Genomic DNA, 19,218 nt, shown 5'->3' with positions numbered 1-19,218 from the left:
TTGTTTCGACAACACCGTGACCTTATCAAATCAAAAAACAATTGTCATGTGAATATATATAATTTCATGAAAATCTGAACTTTTAGTTCTTATTTATTGTGTTAAATGGATTTTCATGAAGTGAAAGCCACCTCAGTTCAATTTTAAAAGTGCTTTACATTTATTGCGATATCATAATAGCGGATTGTGTGTAAAACTTCTTTTAAATATAACTATTTATAAAACAAAATTATATGTAAATGAAATCAGAAATCGAGCAAATGTTTATGAAAACATTATTACTTATGTGAAAAAAACTAACCAAAACATCAAACTTCATTTAAAAATAAGGTATTGGATTTCAAGAAAAATGCTGAAAAGGGAGATGTTGACACGAAGTTCCTTTAGTAACTGGACCGCAATTTTTTAATCCATCCAAATTTGTCTATCTGATATATCAGACTGATTTGGATTTGGCTAGAAACGGCGAAAGTAGGAATTAAGTCAATTTTACTTTTTGTGTGGATCTTGCAATGGATCTTTCTGGATATTTTTTGCGTGAGGTAAATTACAAATTTTTTCACGTTTTGTTTAATATCCAATAAAAATTAAAATTTAATTTCTCTGGGTTTCATTTAGATCAGCCATATTCACTTTCATTACTGAAAGAAATATCATTCTGACTTTTTAAGAGCTTTACTAGCTACTTTCCTGTTCGTTTTAAAATTAAATTTCCGTTTTTTATTATTTTGCACATATAAAATAACAGAATTAAGAGTGAAATTTGATGCAGAATTCTAAATGGATTTAAAAAATGATGTTTGTTTAGAAAATGAACTGGGCGTCTACTTTTTGACTCGCCCTGTATGTTTTCTGTTTACTGCACGTTTTTCTTGAAATGCAATACCTGATATTTAAATAAATTTGTTCCATATTTTAGCCGTACATAAACATAAACAAAAAACATAAAAACAAAAATAAATTTCCTCTTCTTAAAACTAAACAAAATAAAATTCAAATTGATCAAGTTGATGAACGCTCCTTTGAACAGTAGTACACATCCATTAAAAACTAACGTTGAAGGTTCAATTTCCTTTCATCACCAATAATAAAAGTAGGCACAAAATATTTGAACGAAGAACTAAAAATTGCCATAAAGTACTATAACCCCACCTACTACTCAACAGTTTGATTCATAAGGAATGATCTACACATATCTTGCAAATATTGTTGTTTTTGGAGATATAAGGCGTTCAAATTAATAAAAACCGACAGTTTTAAGGTTTTTTGTCGTGATAATTTCGAATTTTAAAGCTATTCGGAGGTTGGTCTTAGAGCGTGCTAGTTTCACCATATTATTTAAAACAATCAAATCATGTTTTTTTTTATCTGTGGCAGTTATCATTGAAGGATGATGATAATCTGAAAGAATTTTCAATTTTTAAAAGAAAATGTACTTGTTCTGGCTGTCGGATTTTAACTGATTTGCATTTTAAAAAGTTCTAGGTATTTTTCTTGTTTTTTTTATAAATACTTAAAATATGAGGAGGTAGGGGAGCAATAAAAAAATCAATATTTAACAATAACAATTTCTGTAATATTATTAAAAAACTTCAAAATGAAATGTTGGAATTGTCCACCACCTACCTCAATAAATTTTATCATACACTCAACTTAGTCACTCGAGTAGGCTTTGTTTTTTAATTCGGCCCATATCATTTCTATCGGATTCAAGTCGCAGTGATTTACGGAGTATATTACCCGATTTTGTATGACTTCGTCTACGAAATAAGACAATCATAACATTTTGGTGTCTAGTATCTCCAGTTTGCAGATTGTCCGTTCTTTATGAATCACCCTGTATACGAAAACTGCGGGCTTACCTCAAATCGAGTGCTGCAGATTTCCAAATTTGGTTTTTAGGCGGGCGGCTCCAGAATCGGAATTATAATAAATTCACTCGCGACCGTCATTCTTTCGTTCGTTTTCGGACTCTACCTGGAATGGAGGCTGGCACTGATTGCGGGCTCGTTTTTTCCTTTGGTGTTGTTTTCTTTGTACTACGAAACCAAGTCGATGCAAAGCGGTTCGTCCAAAACGCAAAAGCTTTTGCAGAAATCCGCGAAAGTGAGGGCTGCGATTTAAAAAAGACAATAAACGTTTTCATTTTATTTGTTTTTTAGGTAGCAGTGGAAGCGATAGAAAACATACGTACGGTCAAGTCTCTGGGGTGCGAAAACGTTTTCAACGGGGCTTATTTGAAAGAACTCGTCACATGCAAGAAAATGGCGATACGAAAATGTCATTTTAGGGGCGTAATTTTGGGTTTGGCCCGAAGTCTCGTCAGTTTCGCTTACGCCCCCGGCCTTTGGTTCGGAGTTCGACTGGTCACATCAAATCAGGTCGACAACGCAACCGTTTTTAAGTACGTTTAGCCTAACAAAAGGGATTTAAAATATTAATGGGGAATTCTTTTCCTCTTGGTTGTTTTCTGTTTGTTTCTTTGATTGATCTATTTTTTGATATAATTCGTACTGAAATCATTTATTTCATTTTTAAATCGACAAATAATTGCTCCCACAGACATGCCGGTGAAATTAAACAAGTCACTCGGCGTAAAACTGTCGCTAAATATTTAAACACTACTATTCACTATACACAATACTATTTTCTAATATAAGATCTCTATTTGCATCCGTCTATAATTTATATTTGTGCGTTCGGGTGGTTATTTTCGACTGACTAGCAAGCGCGGCGCTTTTCTCTTTTGCAGCTGAGCCCATTCGGCTTGGGGAAACTCGTCCATAAGGCCCTTTGGTTACGAAAAATGTCCCCGTCACTATCTATAATTTGAAAGGCAACCGTCTTCCTTTCCTTCGGCATTCCTTTTGGATGGAAACAACTTACCTTAGAGAACCTCAATTTCAGTGTAGAACTTCTGACGCTTGTTTTACAACTCATCAATCCAGTCCGTCTGTTCCGATAGCTAACCTAGGAACGGCATGCTTGTGAATGTTCTGGAAAACCAGCATCATTCGCGGCCCACATAAAGTATCTCACACGGCATGATAGCTGGTTTCTGGTGGATATTTTTTTGGTAACCAGAGAAAAAGTAATCCTTCATGACATTATCAAATCGGCTACTACATAGTGTGATACGACGAAATCTGCAGGGGTCTTAAACAGATCGCAGCGTTTCTCTCGGGTTTCTTTATAACCGGTCTTGCGGCTGCTGCAAAACTCGTGCATGAAGTCCTCAAAGAAGGGCTCGCCTGGTGGTTCAATGTACACTACATTGTACATTTGGTTGGTTCTTAGTGTTGGGATCAAACGATTGATCATTATTAGTTTTCCTCGTGGTCCATTCTTAACGGAATAGATAGTGGTGTTAATTTTCTTCCACAAAGTAGAGTTTATTTCAGCTTTTTGGTTAATTTAAGGTGATTTCTTGTGATTTCGGTGTGAGTTTCTTCCAAACCTAATCAAAACTACTACTACTCGTCCGTTCTGTCACATCTTCCGACTTCTTCAGGACATTAAAAGCATATAATTCATAACAGGGAAATCTTAATACAACTTTATATCCGAGGAATACCTACCAATTTCTTCCCACGTTGGCTTGTAATCTTCTTTAATTCAATCGATGGTCGGTTGCAAACCGGGATCGTTTCCGTGCTCTTTCGTTAGGTCTGGGTCTTCCATCGACAGTCAATCACAGTAGTTTTTCCAAGTTCGACATCTTTGCCTTCTGGGCGACAACAATAGTTGAAATCTTCTGGGCAGGGCTTTCCGATAAGGCATAAGCTTAGATGTTCAACTCTTGTAGCCTCTCGTTGGAAGTAAAAAGTTCCTTCCGTTTAGGTTTTTGTAAAAATGTTCTACCGACTCAACAAGAACGAGCAAGTCCCGTGTTGGTACACAATAGTTTCGTTCGAGCTTGAACAGTGTTTTGCTGAAGTAGCCTATGACTTTATCTTGTCTGTTCTTGCATCTGACCTAAAACGATCCCCAACTTGATGGTACTTGTATCCAATAAAATATATATATATATATCGGGAAGCTTTAGGATTGGTGCTTTGGTTAAAGTGCTTAAGCCGCCGAAGGGCTTCTTGACAATTTCCATTTAAATCTGTAGTATGGTAATACAGTAAATTGCGGTAATTCCGTGCCAATGGTGAATGCTGTCTTCTCTTTGTCTTCCGCTGTCAGCTAACGTTGCCAGTAGCTACTGTTCAAGTCCAGTGTTGTGAAATTGTTCGATTCAGTCAGAGTGTCCAATAAATCATCTATTCGGGGCTAAGGGTGCGCAGTCTTTTTTCGTCACTTTCCTTTTCCACCAAGAACTTATGGACTATCAGATATAGTTCGATGATGCCGCCCTCCTATATTTCTTAGCTTCCTCCCGTTTTGCCAACTATCGTACCAGTTGCGAGCGACCAATTTGGATTTTATGTTTTACAAGGTTAGTTTTTCCTTTCAGTCCTAGTCAAATTGTTGGTTCTATGCGGCTCCTGTTTTTACTGAATGCAATATCCAAAATTCTCGGTTTAGACGGCTGTCTGTCGAACTGCAATCGATGTGATTGTCCAGTATCAGGTCACTCCGTTTTTAGGTCGAAATACCCTGGGATAATAAGCGCTTTGATTCCCGATGTAATACTATCTCCTTCGTACCATTTATTTAGTTTTTTGTTAACTAGATATCTAAGTATCACTTTTACGGTATTACCTAATATCTATTAGCTGATAATAGTTTTATGTTAACGGAACAATAAGCCTAAATTTGTGTAGGAATAGAAACTATTAAAGGTCAGATGATTAAGGGCTGTTTACAAGAGGGCTTTTATCACCGCTCCATGGTTCTAGAGAGTCCCATCTACCGCCACAATAACGCAAATGCCTACGTATTGCATACGCTGATAATTTGATCATTCTATAATCGCGCATGCTCTGTCCATGAATGTCAGAAAGGCTGAAAAGGTTCTTTTCACATGGAAAAGGAAACTAAGTCGCACCAGAGCTTCTAAGTACTAAACTAAGCTTCACCAAAAGGTAAAATACCTTGTGGTGACACTCGATAGAAAGTTAACATGGAATTGAAAATAGGATTTAAAAGGCATATATTTTTTATGAGAACTGTCGTCGGACCATAGGTAAGGCGTGACACTTCCTAGGGTTGGCACATGGATCCATACTACCATCATAAGACACATGCCAACCAACCAAAGCCCTGGAGGTAATGCTGTGTCTCACACCTCTCGATATATGTAGGAGAGGTGATTTTAACGAAACAGCAGCCAAATAATACTTGAAAAAGTCAAACATGGCCACAGGCATTTTTACGAGTCGTAGCGCTTACTGAATATCATATCCATCCTCTACGGTAATCAGGGAGACTCTTGGAGCTGTCAGCGGCTGCGTGGAGTCACTAAGCTCTGTCCACGAGGAAGCACAATGGGTCTGCTTCCTCCACATACAGATACAGATACAGTTTTATGTTGGTTAATGATGTAATCTGTGAGTTATCGAGTCAAAGTTTGTAAATAAGGTCACTGATGACATCAGACAGTGCCCGAGACTCTGTCTTTCATGTTACATTGTGCCAACTTATTTTCAGAGTTCTCGAGGTTGTCATTACCGGGTCAATGTCTATCGGAACGGCTTTATCTTTTTCATCCAATATGCAGAAAGGATTGTCTGCAGCCGCCAGAATATTTGGACTGTTTAATCGCGAACCTCTAATCAAGAGCCCTCTTAATCCGATCGATCTCAAATTGGTAAGTTCGGTTAGTATCTATTGCTGAGTTTGCTAAGGGGTTTCCATGTTCTCTCTCGAAGGGCGATGGCCATGTAGAATATTCCCGTTTATATTTTGCGTATCCGACCAGACCAACCATCCAGATACTCAACGGATTAAACTTATCCGTGCTCAAAGGAAAAACAGTGGCTCTGGTAGGCAGCAGTGGGTGCGGCAAGTCAACACTGATTCAGCTGCTTGAACGCTTCTACGATCCCACCAGTGGTGATATCGAAATCGACGATAACGATATTAAATCTGCCGATCTTAAAAGTCTCAGGTTAGGACAACGATATTCCAAAAAACTTACAGATATATATTGTTACTCACTGAATCCGATCTAGACTGGAATGGCACGGGGCACATTAGAGCAAAAAGGCTGTCGTGCGGAAAATATTGGGTAGATTACAACACCAAAAATATTTTTGCAAAAACATCTCAAATTATCTTTGTATAAAGTGCAAGGTAGTGCAAGTTGGGGTGAGAGGTATTTAATATACAAAGTGACCTACTTTGAATCTGCGAATAATTTGATAGACATTTACTGAAAACGGGGCATAGTATTGTTCTAAAAATTTGGTTGCTTAGATTTTTAAACTTACGTTTAGTCGATTTAGGATGAAGCAATGTGGTCGATTTTATCGAAAACCAGCCGATGGCACTTCCCTGACTCAATTTTGCATAGTCATTCATTGTCATTATTTCCCGGTTTAACTAGAAGCTTATAAAACAATTGGATAGATTTATTTGGCAATCTCTGAACGAATTTCTGAATGTAACTAGTTGATCTAATACAATACAATACAAACAAAAGTCTCAATGTAGATAATTTTAATTATAAAACTATTAATGAAGAGATTTCAACAAAAAAAAATAAATGGGTTGTTGTTAAGAAAAAGTTTTTAAGAGTAATAATTATTAAGGTCATTAAGGTTTGATATTCGAAAAATAATACGCAACGCAGGTAGATATTTTTCCGCTTTTGTCGCAATGTGTGGCGTGATAAACAACTGCGGGAAATTTTACAATAGGGAAAGACGTTTAAAGTCTATGTATAAAGGTATAGAGTAGTAAAACCTCATTAGATGTGCAAACAGTTAAGGCATTTTGTTATGGTTCTGTGCTGGGGTCTTCGAAGACACTTTCAAAATAGACAACAAATATATCACAGATTTTGTAAAATCGATTGAATTTATTATTTGTTTTTTACAAATTTCAATCCATTAAATTTTTTTGAAAATTCTTTCGTATATCGGTATCTCACTCAGTTCTGTTGATTGTTTTAATGGGCCGTCGAATTGGGAATACTCTTAATATCTAATGTTACCGCAGATGTCATTTGGGAATTGTATCGCAAGAGCCGAATTTGTTCGACAAGACGATAGCGGAAAATATCGCTTACGGCGACAACGAGAGGGCGGTGGAAATGCACGAAATAGAAAGTGCTGCCAAAGCAGCTAATATTCACAATTTTATCGTCAGTCTGCCATTGGTAAAATAGTAGCTAGTAATCGAATCGGTTCTTGGAACCACATAAATATTTTATTTCAGGGATACGAGACTCGATTAGGAAGCAAGGGAACCCAACTGTCCGGCGGACAGAAGCAAAGAATAGCGATTGCTAGAGCGCTTCTAAGAAATCCGAAGATTCTGCTCTTAGACGAAGCAACTTCTGCTTTGGACAACGAAAGTGAAAAGGCAAGTAACTGTGGGTTATGAATGTTCAATACCAGCAAAGATAATTCTTCATAAACTTCTTAACTTTCGAGATACAGGGTGGTATATTTTTCTGAATTTTAAAAAAATGCTATCTGGGAAACACATTTAAGATATTTTCGGTATTTTGGTAAGTGGATTCCGTACATAAGCTACTTTCAGGTACATAACACCTTATTTTATTTTTACCACTGTCCTAGTAAAAAAATATGAAGTCAATCGCCCATGAGGAAATGCAGGAAATTCTAGTTTCTGAAGTGGCGCTTGGGACGTAATTGCTATGGACATTTTTGAAATTCGATTTTCCCTAAAATTTGTAATATCAACCGTAATTAAAGTGGAAGCTAAGATAAGTTGAAAATGATTTTTGTTTAATACTTTTTGCTCAATCTCTACAAGGAAAGAGGAGGAGGAACCTTGGAGTCGTTTAAAAAGTGTTTTCTAGGCGACTCATTTATTAAATTAGTTATTTTTCAATTTGTAAGACCTACGCGGCAATGGCCGTCCCTTATTAATCCAATTTAAAAAAAAAACGTCCAGCGCCCCCGAGGAATACAGATCAGTACCAACCTGTTAGACTCTCCTGGGAGTAGCAGGACCCTGACTGGCATAGAAGTAACGTAAGTGCCAAATACGTTGGGAGTTTGATGTCAATATCGGTGACACCGAGTATCAACCGTTCTGAGTGGCGTTTTCGAGCAATCGCAAAAAAAAAAACACAAAAAATAATAAATGCAACCATATGACTCTTTTACCTCAATAGGCAGTAAAATTAGGACCCAACAACACAGTGGAAAACGTATCACAATATATTTGCGCTAATCTGTAATATGAATAAAATAACTTCAAACTAGGAAAAAATCATTTTGTGAAGCATTTCAACTTTATATATATATATATATATATATATATATATATATATATATATATATATATATATATATATATATATATATAATAAATATAACCAAGATAAGCAGAAACAAAATTAGACTTTTGAGTGTTAAGTTTTTTTATTCTTTTTTAGGTAGGACAAAAATCTTGAGGTTTTCAGTTGTGTCATATTGTTGCTTTTTTTTTTTCAGAAAATTGTTTTTTTGCGATTATGTCAGAAAACGCTACCTCACTCACGACTTTTTTAATGACTCCTTGCGTATTAAAATGCCTTATTCCTTTTTGGATTTATCGAAATTTATATCTGAAAATGTTCAAACACTCTCTCCACTTTCCTTGCAAGAGATAAGGCAAACGGAATTTTTAAAAAATTGAATTTGTAGAAATCGAGTTTTAAAAATCATGGTTACCCGTTACGTCATTTCAAAACCTGGGAAATAATTTTCAGTATTTTCTCTTAGCCTTTTTACTTAGTTTTTTTAATTTCTAGGACTGTCCGTTTCCCCAATACCGTAACTCGATGCTATCTCATCCCATATTTTTTTAGTTGAATTTTAAGTCGCTTATTGCGTTTCCTTGTCAGATACCCTCTTCTAGTTTACAATAATTAAATTAAAAGTACTACATTTCGCAACACTAATAAATAAGACCATACTTCCTCAGCAACTTCGTGTGAATGGTTTAAATTTATAATTTTTTAGTACTAATATTAGGTAATTAAATTATTATAAAAATTTCTGGAAAATAGCCACTTAACCCAAATGCTCCCGCCCGTCTTCTTATTACGTATTAGGATTTTAAGTCGAAATAAATCGTCCGGATTCGTCAAACTCTACGATGCAATTAATCAAGTCACTCCGTTAAAAGTGAGCGGAATTTAATTTTTTTTTCGTACAAATGACAAAGTTACTAACTATTTATCCAAACATTTACATTCGTTGATTATACATACGCGATAGAGGTGGAACGTTCGTGTCGGATTGCCAAGAAAGGGCGTCTGTGATTTCAGTTCTTGACACTCAGACGAGGCTGGGCTCAGCCTATTTGACTAGCTCATCACAGTATTGAATTGCGCTATTGTTCGAATATTCCAGGTGTATTCCAAATGGTTTCAAACCAAACTGTGTTAAAATAGTCTTAAGAGTAACACTTTTAAGGTGGTCCCATAAAAAGAAATCTAAATTAACGAGATACCTATTAGAAAATATTATAGTCTAGCATTGGACATATTTTGGAGAAATCTGCTGTAAAAATGCGCCATCCAGACTTGCCTATCTGCCAGAGGCCATGCGGGCTGTTGAAAACCCCAAGTTTATTAGCATTAGGCAGGGCCTCTGCATCTCTAGCTATATACACCGAAATGGGTAGGAGCTCAGTTACGCATGTATCAGATTTGTAATATATTGCAGGGTAATTAGATTTGTACCTCCAAAAATCATTTATCAGTACAATGAAATGTAGCACCTCAATTATTTTAAAATCCTTAAAGTGGAATTGAGAAAAGAAAAAACAATGTTCAAGGGACCAAATAACTAGGCGTTAAACCGGAGTCCTAAAGGTTAAACTTGAGACAGTGGATGAAAGCAAATAAACAGCATGTAAACTCGCCCGGGTTAAAACTTCCCTTTAATTATTTTCATCAAGAACGCATCCGACAAGAAAAACGCAAGAAGTAACTTTTATGCTGAAATGGCTAGATTATCCTGTGAAAATTCTCCTAAAAAAATGTCTGCGGCGTACTTTAAAAATATGCGATATAAATTTCAAACCAAGGCTAAAAAACGTTTGTGCACTTGAAAATGTCTATTGACAGATAAGATAAAAAGAGAGTTCCCTGAAAATTTTGTGGATTTTTTTTTTCTTAAATTAGGCCCAAGAATTTATCGACTTTAGTTTTGACGCATCATTGAGGAACACTCTGTATATTAAAAATGCCGTTTACAGGTAGTACAGCAAGCTTTGGATAACGCAAGAAAGGGGCGCACGTGTATAACAATAGCGCACCGTCTAACAACCGTTCAAGATGCCGATTTGATATGCGTATTGAAAGATGGAATCGTATCTGAAATGGGGACTCATACTGAACTCTTGTCTCGACAAGGACTGTATTATGAATACTATAAGCTACAATCTGGCCAGTTTTAAGGATCATTCCTTCGTTCTTTCACAAATTGCGTAGGTCTCAAATTTTTGCTTGTTAATAAATAATTCATAAGTTGAATAAAAAAGTTGCATAGTTTCATCCAAATTTTTCCCTGTAAATACCAGCGTCCTTACTTTAAATAGAACACCCTGTATATTATTGCCATTTTTGGATTTCTCGGGAAATTCTCGATCTATTCTGTGTCCTATATCTAAAAACTTCTGGATTCCTCCTGCGCCGGTTGTTGATGAATCGAACTTGCTAACGTTTCGCCAATCATCCTGTTGGCTCCTTCAGGGCTTTACTGAAACTGACTGAAAGTTAAACTCTGAAGAAGACGCAGGAGGAATTTAGAAGTTTCGTAAATGATATTACAGTAGCCTGTGGAAATTCCTAAAATTAATTAACAATTTTTCATATAATTGTTGATAAATAATAAATATTTTTTTTATTTATACGAGGGGTGAAATATCTCTTCGTGTGCCACTCAGCTCACTCAATTCTATGATGTGTTGGTTGGTACCGGAAGAAAACTCGTTGTTAAACGCGGTGGTATATTGTATTCATTACGATGCATAGTTGTTAGTTCGACCCTTGCGAGTTCAGTGCCCACACAAGTACACTATCAATCTGGCACAATCTTCTTGGCAGTGGCGAGGCAAGACCTAAATTTGATGTGGGCAAGACAGATTTCGCGAGGCCCTGTTCTATGGCGACCTGAAGATGGATTTTATAAAATAATAAAAGGAAACAAAACAATTAACACTGCCCAGTTTTTATTCATAATAATACAAATAAGATTAATATTAATGAAAAATTACATATGATTCCAATAGTACTGACGATGATGCTGCCAGTGATATTTATGTAATCAGGACAGCAGTCAGGACAGCAGTCAGGACATCATTTAACATTTTAAATATTTTCTTCATGCTGTATAAGGTACCAATATAGGGGTCAATGATCTATGGTAAAATGTCATGTTAACATGTTTTAAAATATTGACAGTTTCTAATTTCTTGATCCAGTGATTATTTTTAAAGCGATTGCGTAATTGCGCCAAAAAATAATGTTCGTTACTTTAAACCGTGTTGTTGCTTAATTTTGTGTCTGATTATGGCTGAATTTGTTTGTTTTGCTGATCCAGACTCCCATGTTCTTCCAATATCTCTATCTAGGCCGGACATGTCGATAACGGCATATCTATAACCTATCGACACAAAAGTCGATACGTTTTTTACCCTTAAAGCTTTGGTTTCCTTCAAAAGATATTATAAAGCGTATAATTTTATATACAAGTAATTACTGCGTTATTTACTTATTACCAATTAAATTTTTCTTACCTTATGTAAAATAGACGAGTACGGGTACCGGCGTGTTGCACATCACAAAGAAAACAAAAACCATTTAATAAGTCACTGTTTTTTAATTTTGTGGGTCAGTTTACAGGAGCAATCAATATACTTACACATTATCTATTTATTCACTAAATATTATTAAAACATTGAACACACTGTTCTTATCAAAATAGGTACGTACAGTAATAAAAATTGAATTGAATTGAAATATTGAATAACACAATTACGTTTCTATTGTTATGCGCCTAGCGACTGCGTTGCGTACTTTGATTTGATTGGTTGGCTTCCTAGTAAAGAAAGTAAACAAATAAATTCCCCGCAATGGTCGGCGGCAATGTTGCCAGACTAAGAATTTATATTTATATTTCACAACAAAATTAATTTATATATTTTTTTATTTTATTCTCGCTTTAAAGCAATGCTTAAAAAATTTTGAGGCGCGAGGCCCCTTGTACCCCGAGGCCGTAGGCGGTGGTCCACGTCGCCCACGCCTTACGCCGCCTCTGCTTCTTGGTAGGCTAGAGAAGCAAGTCCCTTTACTCTGACCCAATTCTACGCAATAAGCGTAACCCTCCGTTAGCGTGTTTCTTCACTTTTTGTTACAAATATACTTGTATGTTTCTTAATCCACTACAAGGTGGTACTATATCCACGACAGGGGCCTATTTTGGATGTAAATTAATACAGGGTGAGCAAAAATGAAGCAGAAAAATTAAATTATAAAACACACAAAAAGTCAACTTTTTAAATGGAAACCAATATTTTTATAATTTTATCCGATTTGGCATTAAACATTTGGGTGACTTTGTATAAGAAAATTAATTGTTTTCGAAATAATATGATATTGCTATGTAATATACAATATTGCATTTTGAGAATTTTCGCGGAAGATTCTGGCCATATTTCAGGTATATACCGTTATACCAGAAGTCAACAAATCTTAGATTTAATGTCAAAAATGACGTTTGCAAGCCCTACGATAATTACCAACTTTTCCTATAAGGGAAACAGCCGTATAGCAATATTGCCATATATTAACAATTTTTCCCTAAGCTAGTTTTTTAAATTAGAATTGAATTTTAACGATTTGAGAAATCAAAAGTCAACTAAAACGAACAATGAACAGGTTCTAAATATTTTAATATCATCTATGGATAATATATATACTTCTAGTCAGTCATCAGTAAGAAAATTTTTGGCAAAAAATAGATATGAGCCATACAAAGTACACCTCCTTCAGAAATAGTGTGAAGATGATCCAGATCGGCAAATGGCATTTTTTGCTCGTCTTATGGATGAATCAATTTTAAAGCCGAATTTCCCAAATTATATCATTTTTCAGATGAGGGGACTTTTTGTTTGAATGACTTCCTGAATCTACATAATTATGATATTCGTCAAAAGAAAATCTCCATTGGTTGGTAGAACATCGTACTAAGCTTAAATATATGTGTTGAAATAATTGGTGGAAATATTACATGGCCTTTCTTTTCCAATGGCATTCTAACCGTTAAAAAAAAAGAAGTTATCTCCCAATTAGCTTTGCTTTATCCGAACATCATAAATGGCGAAATAGATGAAATGATAACCGCATATAGTTTCAACAAGATGAGACATCTCCCCATTATACACAAAATATAAGAGAATACCGGAATCAAATGTTTCTAAATCAGTGAATCGGACGAAGACGGGCTATTAAGTGGTCGCCTCGTTCACTAGATTTAAATCCCCTATGTTTTAAGAATAAGAGCGTATAAGAGCTGAAATTTGAGCTATAATACCGAATGCTCGACAAAGCACCATACGGAAATTTACAGACCGTTTAAGACATTGTCAAGTACCAGAATGACTACAGTTTGAGCATTTATTAAAATAAGTACTTTTTCTTTGTTGTTACATAGTTTTCATTGTATTTAAGTTTATCAGTTGTTAAAAATCAGTAATTACTTCGCTTATAAATTAAATTCTTGCGTATTGATTAAATCATTAATTATTTTCATTTGCATTGAATTTCAGTTGAATTTGGGTATAGAGTATTTGACATGAAAAATACTTAGGATTTTTTGACCAACCTAAAAATGGTATAAAAACATAATAAGTTTAGGAGCTTAGGAAAAAACGACAAATGTACACTAAATTTCATAAAATTAAGTCTTATAATTTCGGAGAGCCGTTGCGCAATTTTTGACTAACCCTGTATAATATATTGCAATATTGCTCCTACGGCTGTTAAGTTTTGCTATAATTTTGCTCCTTGATAGGAAAAGTTGTTAAAAGTTGTTAACTATTAGAACCTGCATTTTGACATTAAATTCAAGAATTGTCGAAGATTTAGACATACTGGTAGAGTCTTCTATTTAATATAAGAAGACTGGTATTTCCCTAGATGAACTAAACATCCTGTAATGTGAAAAATTAAAATGAAAAAAATTCAAACGAAACTATGCAACTTTTCTATTTTACTTTTTTTATTCATAGTTTTCTGAGTCAAGGGGCTAGGGAACCTATTTCGGACACCCTGCATTCTATATTTGTTAAATACACACAATGCAATACGCTTACAAATTGTTTGTATTAGACCCTAGTGTATCAAGCATAGTTAGAAGATAACCAAAGTTTAGCAAGAAGAAATTGTGCCATTTTGGGTTAGCAGGTAAGCATCGGTTCTGCTAAATTTCGAAATGTTAACCTATACCTAGCTTTCTAACCTACACATCAATCATAAATCAATGCATCTTCAATTTGCAGAAAGCCATTTTCTATTTTCAACTAAAAACTTGGTTTTTCTATGTTGCTTAAGGCAACTGCTATTCATGGCTATTTATGCTCAAGTCTCAATCATTTGACATCCTAAATAATAAATTGTTACACAAAATTCAACGTTTCTCTAGTATCAATTTGTTTTATTGATATTATGGGCTCTAATTTGTCTTAAAACATCATAATATCTTTGCATTTATTTTTTGTTTTACTTTTTACACGTTGATGCTTACGTAACTGGGTATTTAAGAGTAGAGAGTAAAAAAATGCATTCTTAAATCAATTAACCAAGCAAACTCCTTTGGGATAATATAGGAACAACTAAAACGCTACCAGTGGCAAATCCAAACTTTATTTTCAAATTTGCCAACACGGAGTTTATAACGAATCAATAACACAGATAAAAATTAGATTTTATAATTTACACTTTATGTCGGTTGACTCTTTTATTTGAGGTCATCTGCATAGGGTACGTGTGACAGATTGCCGACGGATGCAAAAGTAAGTTTGCGTCCTGCTTTTTGCGCGACCTGAAAAACAAAAAAACACATTTAAAATTGCGCTTGTTGCGCAATTACATTTCCAAAAAATGCTACAGTTTCCGTTTTTGAGATAGGGGGTCTTTTGATAATTTTGCATTTTAAGGTATCTATCTGATAACTAAAACTAAAAAAAAAACTAATCACTATACGAGTCATATCAAAAAGTTATTGAAACCTAACTTTATTGAAACCTAACTTTTTCGTATTTAAATATTTTAAATGTTTAAAGTGCGCTATTTTTTATTTGAATTGAAAATGAATTGAATAATTTCGCTTAGACAGTTCGAAAATATTTAACTCTAGGACTTTCCCATTTGAAATGCATTGTCTATGCTACCCACACTGTATTCTTAGTATGACTTGAACTATAGGAACACTTTACGTTGGAAACGTCAGTAGTGGTGATCGAGTCGATTTCGGCAGCTATCTGCACAGGTGATAGTGCGCCACCCGTGAGTGCAGCTTGCGATCCTATTAACTGGACGGCTTTGGAACCATTCTCGAAGTCTGATAGGACCGCCGCCTTCAATTGGGCCTTGCCGCGGTTAACGTCTGCGTCGGTCAACTTTGGATTCTTCAATACTTTCACGGCGCCCTCTACGACTTTGCCCGCGGAGGCGGCGGGTGCGACCAGCAGGACTCCGACCAGTCCCGTGTCAGAGTAATTGGCGTTTATCGCTGACGAGGCGAAATCGCCGCACGCGTCGACGCTTCGGCTGAGCAGACCGTTGTCTCTTACACCCCATTTTATCTAAACGTTAAATTACACTCGAGGTGGTTTATTTTCCTAATTTTGGCGCGTCAAAAATATTTTTAAATCGAAATGTCCTTACAGCACTTCAATGATGAAATATTCATACAATCTAGAGTGGAATATTGATAATATATATAAAGAATGTAATGTATGGCCTGTTTATTAAGGGATGCATACATATATAATAAGGAGAGATAGCACTGTTTTAGTTTTAACGGGATGCCAATATCTTGACGAGCTGAGATAATGTTGCCAATGCTGGGGACATTGTCTTTGTTTCTTACTTCAAAGAATATTTTCATGTATTCAAAAGCATAAGTAAATTAGAAATTTCACGCAATGTACATTAACAAAATATCTTGCTGTTTCTTATATATTTGGTTTCGATACTTTAGTGATCTGTGTTAATTAACGTTTTTTCATCGTTAAAATCGAGAAAATACTAACAGTAAATAAAACAAATTAACTTGATTGACTATCTGGCTATTTTTCAGGGAATGTCTAAATGTTTCTCATAAAATTTAGTCCATTTTTAGACATTAAATCTATATAACAAAAATCCAATTTTAAAAACCAACAATACGACAAAGTCGCCATTTTTTTAAATGCCAAATAGGTTAAAATTATACAAGCAGGATGTTTCCATTTGAAAAAAAATCATCTTTTTAAAATTTTAATGTAACTTTTTTGCCACCCAGTCTACCTATATTTATTTTTAAAATACCAACACACACCACTAAAAGTAGATCCAGGGACTTTATATACAGGTTCTATTTAGAATAGGAAAGTTATTATTCGTCAATGAAAATTTAACACCCTGTAGATATAAAGTATAAGTGAATCCAAACAACTTTTGTCTTAAAGTATTTTTGATAACTTTTGCATATTCTGATATAATAAACCGGCCTACATACATGTCTATACAGGAAGACATAAAGACATCCATGAGAGTTTATTCTATCGAAAAAATTTATTGACTTGTTGCATGCAAATTCCTAATCTTAAATCTATATTATTTAATTGCTGCATTTCTTTATTTTATAGCAGGTTTCTTCTGGTTACCTTATACCTATTTCAATAGCATTTAAGTATTCTTGTTTTTTTTTTTTGTTATTTCTTATGTTCAATCAAACCTTAAAGTTATTTTTAGTTAGTCGGTAAATTTTGATCAAGTTTGATAAGTCCTTGGTTTTAATTACTTTAAAAGAGTTAAGGAACTCTGGAACTGGCCATCCAGATCACCTGATTCGTAGCCCTTGAATTTTCCATTATATTACTGTACAAAGGAACTAGTGTACTCTTTCTAAGCCTATACAAAATAGAGTTTCTATCATCACAAAACCTTGCTGAAAAATTTAATATTGGCAAAACACGTGGTAGTTAGAATACAAAATTGTTTCTAAAAAATTGGTTTTCAGAAAAATGCTACTAAACAATTATTGTACATCGATTCATGCATTAGTTAAAAAGGGAAAGAAATTAATATAACACAAAAAAATCTGTAATTATAAAAAAAATATTTTCAAATTGACGATATTGCGGCCAAGGAGGATGTAGCTTTAAACATTGACGATAAAATTCCCGTTGAAAGGAGAAACAATTGAGGAAAGAATATTACTTTGCGTAGTGTAAGCGTGTTGCATCTCGTTAAGGGTTTGCAATATTTGAGTGTTATTTAGTCTTCTGCTATGGCCCTATTCAGTTTTAAGTAATAAATCCATTCCATTTATTAATAAATAGTGTTGCTTAAAACTGAACAGTTTCTGTTTGAGAGTTATAAATAATAAACTTTGGCAATTTAAAAGGGAATGAGTTAATTGCAAGTTAATAGTAGTAAAAAACATAAATAGAAAATTAAACAAACATTTTTTTAGCTCCTACCTGAGGACCAACTCCAAGGGCTCTCTGGAAAACAGCTGCGGCAACTGCTTCTTTGGTGTTTTTAAGAGATGCACCTTCACCCGCAATAGCGACATAGGCAAACTCTCCACCTTTATCCGACCTGATCACAAAACATAGTATTAAAACCGAGAAATTGAAGAAAGCATAATAAATTAATTTTTAACAAACCTAACTTCTCCGCCTTTGTATGGCGAGGCTACAGTGGTACCATCTCCAGTTTCCACATTTAGTGACTGGGCCAACTCCAAGGTTTTAGAACTACTGAATCCTAAACCTACAACTGCCGCCCTTCCAGAAACAAAGTTACTCGCCACATAATGTTGGAGAGTTTCTGTTGAAATTTTACCAATGTTGAATTTAGGAATGAAAAGAGAGTTGCCTAGGCCAGTGCGAAATGCTGCTTTATGGAGCAAATCGATTGCCCTTAGCTAAAATATACAACAGTCAACAAACATTTTTAATTTTACTAACATCTTGACACTAATTATATTCAATCGATCTAATATTTAAATAACTTACTTGTAGTGGCCGAACGGCAATATCCAACTTAAGACGATGTGATAAATCAGACACTTCCCAAAATTTAAACACTTGTTGAGTTGCAACTTCAGTAAGAAAAGGCAACACTGCCTCCACAGCTTGCCTTAAACCTTCTAAGGTATAAGTGATTGTTTCACGATCAGAGGTTGCAGTTAAACTCGCTCCAACTTGTTGGATGTGGCGAGTAATAGCAAATTGAGTTGCATTTCGTGTCGATAATCCGGCACTGGATCGTAATACATGCGAGACGCCTAAATTATCAGCGGTCTCATTGCGAGCTCCTGCCCTACAAAACCAAATAAACTCCAATTGACAAGCGGCTAGTAACTCACCTGAAAATGATTGAGACTCTAGCGATGGCGGAATCGTTTTCACCTGAAACTACGACCACCCTATTTGGCAATACGGTGGACTTTAGATCGTAATTAATTACTCCCCCAATCGGAGCTAGTTGGGTGTAACCTCTTGCCTGAAATATAATTTAAATAAATAATAAGTAAAACAGCCGATATTACAGTTACAATTCGAAATAGTGGTCCTTTTGAAATTTGTGATGCCATCTTCCGAAACTAGAGCTATTATTATATAATGCTTTAAATGACCAAGAAAATTTTAAATACTTCTCACCATGGACTATTGGATTCACACTTTATTGGTAAATCAATTTAAACTAAGCATTGATAAAACGAATAGTCGGTTGAGTGCCCATGAGTGGTGCGCAAGCTAAGGTTAATCTATTCATTGTATTTACGCACCTTGGGTCTTTAAAATAAAAGGAGTAAATCATGTTCCCGATATTGCGTTACAGTCATTTACATTTATCTCAATTATTAA

The 19,218-nt window shown here is 35.0% G+C and overlaps 2 protein-coding genes across 3 annotated transcripts in view; one reads left to right on the top strand and one right to left on the bottom strand.

Moving 5' to 3' along the window:
- The window catches only part of LOC132697808 (ATP-dependent translocase ABCB1-like), a 36,327-nt gene extending 25,011 nt beyond the window's left edge, over window positions 1-11,316 (top strand). For both annotated transcript variants that reach the window (XM_060663466.1, XM_060663467.1), the window contains 7 exons: window positions 1,903-2,106; window positions 2,163-2,404; window positions 5,596-5,755; window positions 5,817-6,055; window positions 7,108-7,267; window positions 7,327-7,473; window positions 10,330-11,316. In XM_060663466.1, coding sequence (XP_060519449.1) covers window positions 1,903-2,106; window positions 2,163-2,404; window positions 5,596-5,755; window positions 5,817-6,055; window positions 7,108-7,267; window positions 7,327-7,473; window positions 10,330-10,530 — 1,353 coding nt within the window. In that variant the 3' untranslated portion in view covers window positions 10,531-11,316. The remainder of the gene's footprint in view (window positions 1-1,902; window positions 2,107-2,162; window positions 2,405-5,595; window positions 5,756-5,816; window positions 6,056-7,107; window positions 7,268-7,326; window positions 7,474-10,329) is intronic.
- Window positions 11,317-14,992: 3,676 nt separating this feature from the next.
- LOC132697891 (cytochrome b-c1 complex subunit 2, mitochondrial) lies at window positions 14,993-19,033 on the bottom strand. The gene is made up of 7 exons (XM_060663633.1): window positions 18,906-19,033; window positions 18,717-18,853; window positions 18,364-18,670; window positions 18,013-18,272; window positions 17,824-17,944; window positions 15,571-15,939; window positions 14,993-15,176 (listed from the first exon to the last, which is right to left on the bottom strand). Exons 1-7 carry the CDS (start codon window positions 18,942-18,944, stop codon window positions 15,093-15,095), a joined length of 1,317 nt encoding a protein of 438 aa, XP_060519616.1. The 5' UTR covers window positions 18,945-19,033; the 3' UTR covers window positions 14,993-15,092.
- Window positions 19,034-19,218: the final 185 nt, after the last annotated feature.

This window comes from Cylas formicarius, unplaced genomic scaffold (assembly GCF_029955315.1).
Source record: "Cylas formicarius isolate icCylForm1 unplaced genomic scaffold, icCylForm1.1 PGA_scaffold_2__14_contigs__length_35257938, whole genome shotgun sequence".
NCBI classification, from domain to species: Eukaryota; Metazoa; Arthropoda; class Insecta; order Coleoptera; family Brentidae; genus Cylas; species Cylas formicarius.
Note: the sequence above shows the minus strand (reverse complement) of the source record. Positions and strands in the feature narration are given on the sequence as shown.